Genomic DNA, 13,144 nt, shown 5'->3' with positions numbered 1-13,144 from the left:
CTGAATGAATTAAGTTCTTAACCTGAGGTACCACTGTAGAGACCATTATTTGTGGCGTGATACCCCTTTTGCTTGTATTTATTTTTGATTCAGATTTGTCATGGCCAATGGCTAGTACAGTAAAGTTATTTGGATTGGATTGGATTGCAGTGGGAAAAGTAGACAGAGATAATATCTTTCTCAAATGCTAGAACTGGGTTCACTCAATGGAACTGATGGGTGGTAGGCCGGGGCAGGCAAAGTCAAGTGGAATTAATTGTGGCCTTTGACATGGTTAAGGTGCTTCCACCTGTCCCCATCTGGATGGGTGAGGTCTAAGTTGCCAAGCTGATACTTGGCTAACACTGGGTTGTATCTAATGCTATCCCTAAGTAGTGTGGATCCATTGAAGTGAAGAAACCTAAGTTAGTAACGTTCACTAATTTCACTGGTTCTGTTCTGAGCAAGACTAGTTGGCTTTCCACCCATTGTTCTCAGCAATGACATCCATTGGTAGGTACACTCTTACAAGCACTTTCTGAACAAGGAAGGCTTCTGAGGTCCACAGATCTTTGCCTTTTTCCACCTAATTACACAAATCAGTTAATCTTCATACTTGGGATTTTCACAGCCCCAACCTGTTGGCAGAAAGCACCAGAAAAGAGCCCTTTGCTTTATGATTCGCAGCAACATTTGACTGGCTGATCTTAGATTAAAACGTGAACAAGAAGATGCCGCTTGTCAGTTCACAATGGTTTGATAAGAGAAGAGTTAGGTTGACTAACATCAGTATTCTTTCATACTGATTTACTGCTGGGGGATTTCCTGCTTGGTATCAGTTTCAGCTATTTAAAATTACAGATCTTTTGAAAGACAATACTTCTCCATTTCAAAAAATGGCAGGCAGTGGGCCAATTTGGTTTAACTATCTTCAGATTAGAAATGTTACAAGGTCTCAGAAATACCAGAATAAACATGGGGAAACCTTTGCGGAAAAGCTCATACTGCCCCCTTTGCCAAGAGGATTAGTAAGTAAATGATACTATTTGATTCTGTCAATGAATAAGAGGAAATTGCATTTCAAGCACAAATTGGAATGGGGTTTGGGGGGAAGTATATTGGATGATGAACGGATCTGATTGTGGGATAATATTGCAAAAAAATTTATTAATGTAACACTTGAGAGAGCCTTTTCAAAAGCCCAGTTCCGCTGATATCTGTCCCCTGATAGAACTGTCAAAATGATATGAAATTCCTAGTACTATACTCAGAAACTCTGCTCTTGCAGTATCTTAAATGATGTACCGTATTTTTCGTCCCATAGGACGCTCCGTCCCATAGGACGCACCTAGTTTTTTGGGGGGGAAATAAAGGAAAGAAATTTTTCCTTTATGTCCCCCCCCCCCAAAACCAGGTCAGGGAACAGCGGTATGGCGGCGCTCCGCCTCCCCGCTGTCCCCCGAGCTTGAGGGGCTGGCCAATGTCTGCCTGGCGCGAGAGGCGCTCTGCTTCAGGGCGCCTCGCGCACCGGGTGGCAGGCTGCTATCCGCAGCGTGGGGAGCCCTAGGGGACCTCCTGCAGGGCTCCCCACGCTGCGGATGTCTGCCCGGCGCAAGGGGCACTCTGCTTCAGGGCGTCTCGCACGCCGGGCGGCAGGCTTCTATCCGCAGTGAGGGGAGCCCTGCAGGAGGTCCCGCAGGGCTCCCCACGCTTCGGATGTCTGCCCCGCGTGCGGGGTGCTCTGCTTCAGGGCACCCCACGCGCCGGGCGGCAGGCTGCTATCCGCGGGCTCCCCAGGCTTGCTGATAGCGTCCTGAAGCCTGGAGAGCGAGAGGGGTCGGTGCGCACCGACCCCTCTCACTCTCCAGGCTTCAGCGAAAGCCTGTATTCGCCCCATAGGACGCACACAGATTTCCCCTTCATTTTTGGAGGGGGAAAAGTGCGTCCTATAGGGCGAAAAATACGGTGCTTTGGAAGTGATCATGTGTTCAGTAACCTCTGCCAGAATCTGTACTTCCAACACCTGGTGTCCTCCAGCTGTTGCTTGACTACAACTCCCATTATCCTTGAGCAACTGGTCATTCTAGCTGGGATTAATAGGAGTTGGAGTCCAACAATATCTGGAAGACACCAGGTAGAGGAAGGCTATGGTACTGTTTCATCATAGAAACAATTGCAGCCACTAGCTCCATCTAATTGGTATAAACCCGTTTTGGACACATGTTGCTTATTCTTCACATGCTAAGGAAGGAACAGAAACAGGCAACTACATAAAAAGGGTTTTTTATTTATATCACATTGGAATGAGTATTTCAATGGTGATGTTCAATTATTTTCTTTATTTACACTTCTGTATGGTTGCTAATCTTTTAGCATTCTAATTTTAAAAAGTGCCCTGACTGTATTGTTCTTGCACCAGAACCCAAGCCTTCATTGGTTTTACAAACCATTGCTCCCGATGCTGCCAAGCAAGCTAGCTTAAATAAAGTAGTTATTATATGTATTTATAAAGAAGAAAATACGGTGTGTTTTTAAAAAGAAAACATTTTGATTTGATTCCATAGGGTTTTGGTTTTTTATCCAAGGATCTTTAAAAGGCCATTAGTTGATTACTCTTTCCAAAGACCCTACGATGTTGGAAAGAAATAATAATTTTGTAGATCAATGCACGGTTATTGCCAATTAGTCTCCCACTCTGCCTGTATTGAAACAGCCATTATGCTGATGTCTTATCGACAGCACCTTTCCTTACAGCAGTTTCAGTTGTGTGTTTTCCTCTAGGAGTCCCTCAGCTTAAAAGGCATACCGTAGTTTGCACTGAATGCACTTGACTTGGAAAATATGGTTTCTGCCATATTGGATTTTCTCATACACCTCTTCCCTCTTTTGCAGGTTGGATAACCCACTGTTAGAAATTCCTCCTTTCTTCTTTGTCCAGTAAAACTCTCTGTCAGCACCTTGGCAGGCTCTATAGCACAGCACATTTCTGTTTTGTATTTTGACATTTCCCCTTTAGTTTGGATTTTTGTTTTTTGCCTGGGAAGAACAGTGTGTTGTAATGCCAAACTGATGGTTATTTTGGCCATTTGTGTGTAAATGCATCCTTATCTATAAGGAAAGGAAATGACATGTCTATGAATGGCAAGTTGCCTATGTTTGTAATCCTTATGATAGTTTTATCTTATTCATAGCAGTTGGCTTCTACTGCAGTATTGTTGCCATCCTGGACAGCTCATCTATTTAACAGATCATTAAATCCTCGTGTTGGCAGTATGATTTAGTGTCCATTCACTGTTACCTTTTTCTTCTGGAGGAGTTAGGTAGATCAGCTCCCATCATGGTCAATGGTAAGAGATGGTGGGAGTTGTACTTCAGCAAAACACCTGAGGTTTCACAGGTTGTAATAATAATTTATTGTTGTTGTTGTTGTTGTTGTTGTTGTTGTTGTTGTTGTTGTTACCCCACCCACCTGGCTGACAACAGAATATTAAATACACAATAAAACATCAAACATTAAAAACTTCCCTAAACAGGGCTGCCTTCAGATGTCTTCTAAAGTCAGATCATTGTTTATTTCCTTAACATCTGATGGGAGAGCATTCCACAGGGCGGGCGCCACTACCAAGGAGGCCCTCTGCCTGGTTCCCTATAACCTCACTTCTCACAGTGAGGGAACCGCCAGAAGGCCCTTGGAGCTCAGTGTCTGGGCTGAACAATGAGGGTGGAGACGCTCCTTCATGTATACTGAAATATGTTTGAAAGCACCAAAGAAGGGGCCACATAGCGCACAGTCATGTTTCTGTTTGTCCCACACAAGAACTCACTGGACTCCATACTTTTCAACAATTGGACTCACCTCAGAGGGATGTAAGCAGGTGTTGCGTGGTCCCTTTCTTAGCCATCATTTTCTGGGCAATTCCAGCCCCATCATCATGCCCAAGTCATTCTAGCAATTGTTCTGTAAAATTGGCTGGATTCAGAGAGAGTGATTGACTTAAAATCACAGTAAGCTTTAAGGGTCTTCAAATCCAGTGCTCTGACCCATGACATCGAATGCTCACATGCATAATGGTCCCAATTATATCACAAACAAACAAATCAGGAATATTTGTTAATTGAACCATGGATTGTGATTCTGGTTTTGAGAAGAACCAAGTTTTGCAATAGCACCCAGTGACGATAAAAATGAACACACTTTGGTAACCTTTGCTTGCCACACAGTTTATAAATCTGCAAATTAATAGCATAAAAATACAATAAAATAGTTAAAAACAATTTAATGGTAAGATTTTAAAGAAGAGCAGATAAAACCAATAAAAGCTCAATCAACGATGAAACAGCAGAGGCCGCAATGAAACATGTTAAGATGAGCCATAAATAAAGGCAAAAATCCAGTTGGCACAATATAAAGGGCCTGTTTAAATTCAGGAAGTCTTCACCTGGTTATCTCAGTTGGCTAGAGTAGTAGTTTTTAAAAGTGTACTGTAGCACACTGAATGATGGTCAGGGGTGCCGTGGGCAACACTAGCCTCTCTCCCTCTTTCCTTCCCTCCCTCCTCTGATGCCCTCTTGCATCTCTGCCTCCCAAAGGCTTGCGCAGCTGATTGTTGCAGCAGCCCTGCCTACAAGCTCCCCAGGCAAATGGTGCTTCTGGAGCTGGCCAGGGGGTGCTGGTTGCAAGCAGCTGCCTGGAGGACTCCCAAGGAGAGAGGAAAGAAGAGGAGGCTGAGGGAACACTCCACAAAGGAGGGTGTTTGAAAAAGGGTGAGAGGCTGCTAGCTTGGCAGGCAAGGGGTGACATAGCTGGGCTCCTGAGCCCCACAGGGCTGCCGCAGAAAGAATGTAGTTGGTCAAGGGAGCCGTGGACTCCAAAAGGGCTAGAGCATGGTGCCGATAATGCCAAGGTTGTAGGTTCCATCCCCATATGGGACATCTACATATTCCTACATTGCAGGGCATTGGACTAGATGATCCACAGGATCCCTTCCAGCTGTGCAATTCTGTGATTCTATGATGGTGGAAGGACAAAAGTGGGACCTAGCCACAAAAAGTGCTTCTCAAGTGGTAGAGATTTGCACACAGAAAATACTAGAAACATACAGGGCAGAGCTAGAGCTCAGTGGTAGAGCAAATGTTTTGAAAGAAAAAAGCATCTCCAGGCAGGACTGGGAATCTCCCTTGTCTGAAACACTGGATACCCACAACCAGCCAGCAATGATGGAATAACGGTGTGAGTCTCCATAAGGCAGCTCTCTACATTCCTCTCTTGTAACTCCACCAAACCCAATCTTGTACATGCCTTGTGCATATAATGCTTTCTGGAAACAAAATCACTTCCTAATTGTAATTAGATAGGGATGGAGCTCTTTAAAGTCATGCACTTTTCTGCAATGTGTTTCGGCATTCGGAAAACCAATAAAAACAGCATGCTTCGAAGTTATCCTTTGCTCTAATTCCTGTGTTGCCAGCGATCTTCCATAAGCATGGAGTAAATAGTGCTCTAGGTTGAAAGCTTAAAACTAATGAATGCTGCTGTCCAATTTGTTGGTTCATTTTGTGTGCGTTGGCAGAACTTCAGTTTGTTTAATTTGAAATACTGGCCCACAATGAAGTCATTGTATAAACGATGGTCTTCAAGAATCTGTAAGATTGTTTTTATGTCACTGCATAGTTCAAATGGCTGTTTCGTATCTGTTGATTAGAAATAAAGCCTATCTCAGAGTATATTTTAAACATTTTCTGCAATGACAAAAAAATAAACATCAGGGGAAATTCTCTAGTCCAAAAGTCCCCTAACTGCTGTTCATAGAATCATAGAATTGTAGAGTTTGAAGGACCTCTGACAGTCATCTAGTCCAACCCCCTGAGATACAGGAATCACAACTAATCTCCAAGGAAGGAGAGTCCAACACCTCCTGAGGGAAACCGTTCCACTGTCGAACAACTCTTATCGTCAAAAAGTTCTTCCTGATGTTTAGTCAGAAACTCCTTTCTTGTAACCTGAATCCATTGGTTTGGGTCCTTGCCTCTGGAGCAGGAGAAAACAAGCTTGCTTCCTCTTCCATGTGACAGCGCTTTAGACATTTGAAGATATGTCTCCTCTCTGTCTCTTCTCCAGGATAAACATACCCAACTCCCTCAACTGTTTCTCATAAGGCTTGGTTTCTGGACCCTTGATCATCTTGGTCACCCTCCTCAGCACATGTTCCAGCTTGTCAATATCCTTCTGAAATTGTGGTGCCCAGAACTGGGTGTGGTCTGGCCAAGACAGAATAGAGTAGTACAATTACTTCTTTGGAAGCAGCCTAGAATAGCATTAGATTTATTTTGCTGTTGCATCACCCAGTTCACTCATGTTCAGCTTGTGGTCTACTAAGATCCCTAGATCTTTTTCACATGTACTACCGCCACGCGGGTGGTGCTGTGGTCTAAACCACAGAGCCTAGGGGTTGCCGATCAGAAGGTCAGCGGTTCGAATCCCCGCGACAGGGTGACCTCCCGTTGCTCAGTCCCTGCTCCTGCCAACCTAGCAGTTCAAAAGCACGTCAGAGTGCAAGTAGATAAATAGGTACCGCTCTGGCAGGAAGGTAAATGGCGTTTCCGTGCACTGCTCTGGTCTCGGTGTTCTGTTGCGCCAGAAGTGGCTTAGGCATGCTGGCCACATGACCTGGAAAAACTGTTTGCGGACAAACATTGGCTCCCTTGGCCAGTAAAGCAAGATGAACCCCAGAGTCATTCGCGACTGGACTTAACTGTCAGGAGTCCTTTACCTTTACCTTTTTACTGGCAATCCAAGTTTCCCTCGTCTTATATTTGTGTTGTTGGTTCTTCATGCATAAGTGTAGAACCTTCCAGTTGTCCCTATTGAAATTCATGTTGTTAGTTCTGGCCCAGTTCTCCAATCTGTTCAGGTCATCTTGAATCTCAAGTCTTGTCTAATAGCTACCCGTACTAGTTTGGTGTCACCTGCAGATTTGATGAGCACCCCCTCAATTCCTTCATCCAAATGGGCTATAAAGATGTTGAACAACAACGGGCTCAGGGCAGAACCCTGCGGCCCCCCCACTTGTCACACTTTTTTCCAGGATGAAGAGGAACCATTAGTGAGCACCCTTTCGGTTTGGTCAGTCAAACAGCTACAAATCTACCTGGCAGCTTCTCTGCAATAAGTAGGAGTTGCAGAATATTTGACTTCTTCTTAGCCACTGTGGACAGAAAATGGCAACATTCCTTTAAGGTTTAAACACCTAGGTTAGAGTTGTGAAATCTTTACCCTGAGACACGCAGTTCCCTTCTGGGGACATCAGTTAACTTTGTGTACTTAATCTAAAGAATGGGAAATAGTTGCATTTCTATAATTTACAGAAGTTGTACTGCTAGCAGAGCTGAGCTTTTCTTAAGAGTAATGTGTGTCCCTGCCCAGAATAGTCACCTTTGCTCAGGCAACTTATACCACACGTCTACTATAAAAGCCTGCAAGTCAGCTTGCAAACACTGGTAAGGTAAAGGTAAAGGGACCCCTGACCATTAGGTCCAGTCGTGGCCAACTCTGGGGTTGCGGTGCTTATCTTGCTTTATTGGCTGAGGGAGCCAGCGTACAGCTTCCGGGTCATGTGGCCAGCATGACTGAGCCGCTTCTGGCGAACCAGAGCAGCACATGGAAACGCCATTTACCTTTCCGCCAGAGCGGTACCTATTTATCTACTTTGACATGCTTTCGAACTGCTAGGTTGGCAGGAGCAGGGACCGAGCAACAGGAGCTCACCCCGTTACGGGGATTCAAACCGCCGACCTTCTGTCCTAGGCTCTGTGGTTTAACCCACAGGGCCCCCCCCCCCCGTGCCCCCAGTGCAAACACTGGTAGAACACTATAAAATACAGATACTTAAAATATCTAATAGCAGTATATGGAAAAAAGCCATGCCATCCATTGACATTTGAAAGCTCAGGACTTTATTATGATACACATGCTATACATTTTTACCTCAGTGCTGTCTAGACGGCAAACTTGGGCCTGGCACAAAACAGTGTTCAGCCATCCAAAATTTATTTAAGCGCATTATACTGGGGGCTATTAGGCGGAGAATTCTTTTCTGGTTTGGGGAGACTTGTGTTAAAAGCTGTGACACAGTAATAAAAGCAAGGGGGAGGAGGTGAAAATGTAAATGCTCTTCAACTGCTTTACCACCACCAGAAACAATTGTGCTTGTTTGTGCCAATAGTGGAGAGATACAGAGTAAATTATGGCAATATTTAGAGGCGAGGCAAGACTTTCTGTCTGTAAGCGTTGCTTCCCAGCAAAGAAAGGAATCCAGAAATTGAAGTTCCAGATTGTACTGTTTAAATATCTATTGTCCATGAGTGAGGTATAATTTGTCTTGTGAACCAGACAGATTGTCAGTGAGCTGCTACACACAGAAATAGTTTTTTCCCCTTCCCCTAGCCTTAAAATATATTGCAGATGTTTTAAAGCAGGTATTGCAAAACACTTCGTTTTGGTATACAATCTGCAGATGATTTCACTGATGAGGAAATCTGGATGAGTTCTGGTGTGTGTGCATGTGGATTGCACAGTGACCCTCTAAATGGAGCCTTATCTCTCTCTATATGTGATAAAGATTTTTATCCGAGTCAGTAGCTGCATTGGATTTGGAAATTATTTTTATTTATGCAATTGTTTTTATACATGCTGTTGTTTTATCTGTTTTTCAAAGATGCAATTCTTCAATATATGGTTTTATTTCATTGTGAAACCATTTCACAATGCTTCATAGGAAGTGATTCATAAATGAAATAGATAACAACAACCATCATTACTATTATTATTTTATTAAATACCTTTTAACCACTATCTCAATGTGATTTATGCATAATATCATTAAAAGTAGATAGAAACACAAAGGCAATAGTTGGATTTGTGTATTGACTAAGCCGTCACTAACATATTTTTGAAACTTCTCTGACTGTTTTTTGTCTTTGTTTTTTCCATTCCATTGTTTAAATTGTATTTTTAATATCTATTGTTAGCCAGTCGGAGAGCTTCTGGGCTGAACAGCAGGGTAGAAATTTTCAAAATAAAATAAATACAATCAGCCTGTTTCTCATGCAAGATAACAATCTTTCCTGTTCACTGTTGGAGACGGTAAGCAAGAACAAAGATGGGCTGTTTCCAGTGTGGCTTTTGGTGCACACAGCTGTTGCTTAAGAAGATCTACACATCTGGCTGTTTCCTGCAAAGATGCACATTTTGGCAAAAAAATACCCCACAGTAAAATAGATCAGCGTGCAACCTTTAAGTGATGTACACACATAAACTTAAAATACGGGATTATAAAATGTGTATATGCTGAGTCTTTTAAAGCTATATCAGAAATATCTTTCAGTTGTATGGCTAGGTAGAGTTTCTCCCTTTTCCAGTGTGACATCCCTTGTTATTACAATAGAAGTAAAAATGCCCTCCTTTTTGAAATCAGCCTTCAACTGGCTTCGTAGAATAAGACTGATTTGTGGATCCAAATTATTTCCTTTTTTAATCTGCAGATAAATTTGGGCCACCGTCGATTTCCATGGGTGCACAAGGCTTAAATATTTAACAGTCTGAACCAGAAATTAAACTCGCTCAGGCAGCGCAGGATTGAGTGCATCAGCTTGAAGACTGGCAATTCTCGTTTAATACTTTATCACTCTGCTGCTACCACCTTGGGTAGTGTTTAATAAGGGGGAAAACAAAGTGCATCTGTGTGAGCATTCAGGAGGTTGTCAATTTGGCAGGTGCCTTGACAATGCCAACAGCTGGGTCTCACAAGACAAGCTTAGCTTGGGTATGTGTGGCAGGCTGAGGCTTGTCCTTTCTCTTACCCTGGAGAATGTCAGCAGTTTTCACCAGCAGAGGTTTGGCTAAAGTTACACTGTCCTGTTCTATCATTTCATCGCCACAGCTGCAAAACAATTTAGGCCTGGTGGTCCCATTTTATTGGGGGCGGGTGGGAGAGAGAACCAAGTTTAATTTAACTTCTGTCATGTATGACGTGTCTGTTCTTTCCAGTGCAACATCTGCTCTAATAATTTGTTCACACTCTTCTTCCTTTTTTTAAAGGGTTTACAACAGGAATAAATGTTATCTTCCCCCCAGTCCACTCTTGATTCCCTTTGTCATAGTCCTCATCCCCTGCATACTTTTGCGTGAGAGCTTCCCCCTCCTTAACTTTAATTTTAAACTACTTTGCAGTGTTCAGGGTAGCAGTTTTAAAAGCAATGAAGCCAATGAAATGATCAAGAAGATAAAAAAGGCAAGAGATTTCTGTTATCTGATGCACCCATGAAGGGCAGCTACAGAAGAATTTTCACCGTGGCAAGTCAAATGGCTGCCATAATAATGGTGGTTGTGATGATCAAATGCCTGCCATGATGACTAGAACAACAATAGTCTTCCCCAGGCGACATAAAGCAGAGAGAGTTGAGGCCAAATTCCAGCAGGCAAATTCCAACAGACTAGATGCAACCACAGAGGAAGCTTCCTCATGCATCCTAGCCAGCTCTTGTTTTGGCCACCATTGGGCCACAACCTCCTCAGCAGATCTTAGGAAGCAGACGTGCTGACCTGGGAGAAGACAGTCCCTCGGGTATCCTAGCCTCAAGCTATTTTTTTGCTAAAAAATTGTCCAGTAGCACCTTAGAGACCAACTAAGTTTGTTCTGGGTTTTGTGTGTATGTACAGTGGTACCTCGGATTAAGTACTTAATTCGTTCCGGAGGTCCGTTCTTAACCTGCAACTGTTCTTAACCTGAAGCACCACTTTAGCTAATAGGGCCTCCTGCTGCTGCTGCGCCGCTGGAGCACGATTTCTGTTCTCACCCTGAAGCAAAGTTCTTAACTCGAGGTACTATTTCTGGGTTAGCGGAGTCTGTAACCTGAAGCATATGTATCCTGAAGCGTATGTAACCCAAGGTACCACTGTATCTGAAGAAGTGTGCATGCGCATGAAAGCTTATACCCAGAACAAACTTAATTGGTCTCTAAGGCACTACTGGACAATTTTTTATTTATTTCGACTGCGTCAGACCAACATGGCTACCTACCTACCTGAATCTATTTATTGCTGTGCAGGTAATTGCCAACACTCTGAATTGTGCCCAATTAAATAGGCAAAGCAGTGCAGCTTTTTTAAAAAAGGGATAATATACTTACAGCTTCAAGGCTTGTTGAAATGGGAACCAGCATACTCACAAGGCTCAAGTTGTATATGGATTGTCTTTGTTTGAAAGGTTATGCATATGCCCAGTGATGTGTGCTTCCCATAAAATTTTGAATAGGGAAATTGTCAGATTATCTGGTGCCCTGGAAAGTGATCTAATTTAGCACATTTATTTTACTTGTATTTAGCAGACAAAAGCGAAACACTCCAAAACCACCAAGCTTGCGTAATATTTGGCATGTATTCATTGTTACTAATGAACTTAGGAAGTTGCGGGGGGGGGGGGAGAGAGAATTCCATGGAAAAATTAAGCACTGGGGAAAAAATTCTGCCCCGCATCACTGTGTATGTCTTCAGGTATGTGTATGTGGCCCATGTGTAATTTTAAACCTGTCTGGCATAACTGAGGAGCAGCTTAAGGAGCTGTCTTGTGTTTTGTACAGGAAAACAGCAGGAGCTTGAAGCAGAACACCAGGACATGTATGTCGAAGCAGACCACGACCTTCACCTGTCGACAGGCCGATCGGCACAGCCCCCAGCTGAGAAGCCCGGCGAAAGGAGAGGGGCTGAAATGAAGAAACTCTATGGCTTGGGTGCCAGCAAAATCCAAGCTATGGAGACCACCATGCAGCTCAACTTTGATAGGAACTGTGATAAAAAGCAACCCAAGTACTGGCCAATTATTCCCCTGAAACTCTAAGGTTTGCATCCTTTTTCCTTTTAGGAATCTCAGGGCTCCATAAATGGATGCTCGACCGAGCAGAAGGATTCAGTGAATGAATCAAGAGTCAGCAAAAGCCCCCTTTCTTATTTTCCTTTCCTCTTTCCAACTCTATTTGAATTTGTCTGCCAGTTTCCAGAGCCCATTCCAACCCAACAGGAAGAGCTGAATTAGTCATTTGTACTGTAGGGGATAGGGAAAATACTCTATAAAAATATATTTCAAGTAATTTGATTTTGGCTTGCCCAGACCCTGCAGGAAATGAGGAGTAGCATTTGTTTTCACTTAGCTGTGCTGGGGAAAAGGTTAGAGACTATCCAGAATTATTATTTTTTTACACTTTTTTAATGTTATCTTAGATTTGCCCTAGATTTTAAATGTGACTTCTTTCCTGTCACTTCCACCAATACCCTGGAGGCAGCTATTGGCCAGGATACAGTACATTAAATGACTGTAGTTTAACTATTTGAGGGGTTTTCTCAGATATTCTACCAGTAGAAGAAAGTTCTGTTCGACACTGAAACCTGGCCTGTGATGTTTCACCTCAGAAGAAAACGTGTGAACAGCTTTCCCCCACCTCTCCTTTCAGTTTGTTTTTGTTACATGATTAGGTAATAAAGAAGTATGAGATTAAAAGTGTGTTTTCCAGCTCATTCCAAAATTGCATTTCCCTCACCAAAAAGCAGGACAATCTTAAAAGGTCTTAATACTCAGGAGGGGGGAGGGGATAAATATTTCAAAACTGATTCCTATGCTCAAGGACCACAGTTCAAAAGTCAATCAAGGGCATAGGGTCAGAGGGGGACAAGAATTGTGCCTCTCCACTCTGGCTAGGAGCTCACCAATCTACTCTTCTTGCCAAGTGTTCAAGGGAGCTGAGGTGCAGCTCTGAAGACAATTAAGCCTGTGAACCTGAGATGCCGTCTACCATGCATACGCATGGACAGATTGTTCCATTCAATAATATTTATATCCAACCTTTCTTCCATTATGAAACCCAAAGCAGCATGTATATGGTTCCCAAGCAGTCTCTCATCCAGGGATTGACCAAACCCAGACTTCATCTCAGCAATTTGGTGTCTTCAGACCGTATCCTGGGATCAGTCTATGGCACTTTTGAATCTGTTAATCTCCAAGGCCATTCTAGTACATTTCTACATTGATCTGCATTTTTTTTTAAGATCGGCCTCTGAAAAATTGCATTGCATGGAACATTCCTAAACCCAAAATACGCCTTTTTAAACGAAGTA

At 43.1% G+C, this 13,144-nt stretch overlaps 1 protein-coding gene across 2 annotated transcripts in view; it reads left to right on the top strand.

The window, feature by feature from the left end:
* The window catches only part of GEMIN8 (gem nuclear organelle associated protein 8), a 40,023-nt gene extending 27,493 nt beyond the window's left edge, over positions 1 to 12,530 (top strand). For both annotated transcript variants that reach the window (XM_083502121.1, XM_083502122.1), the window contains one exon: positions 11,617 to 12,530. In XM_083502121.1, coding sequence (XP_083358247.1) covers positions 11,617 to 11,873 — 257 coding nt within the window. In that variant the 3' untranslated portion in view covers positions 11,874 to 12,530. The remainder of the gene's footprint in view (positions 1 to 11,616) is intronic.
* The last annotated feature ends 614 nt before the right edge of the window (positions 12,531 to 13,144 follow it).

The sequence above is a fragment of the Podarcis liolepis genome, assembly GCF_965112155.1.
Source record: "Podarcis liolepis genome assembly, chromosome: 4".
Lineage (NCBI taxonomy): Eukaryota > Metazoa > Chordata > Lepidosauria > Squamata > Lacertidae > Podarcis > Podarcis liolepis.
Note: the sequence above shows the minus strand (reverse complement) of the source record. Positions and strands in the feature narration are given on the sequence as shown.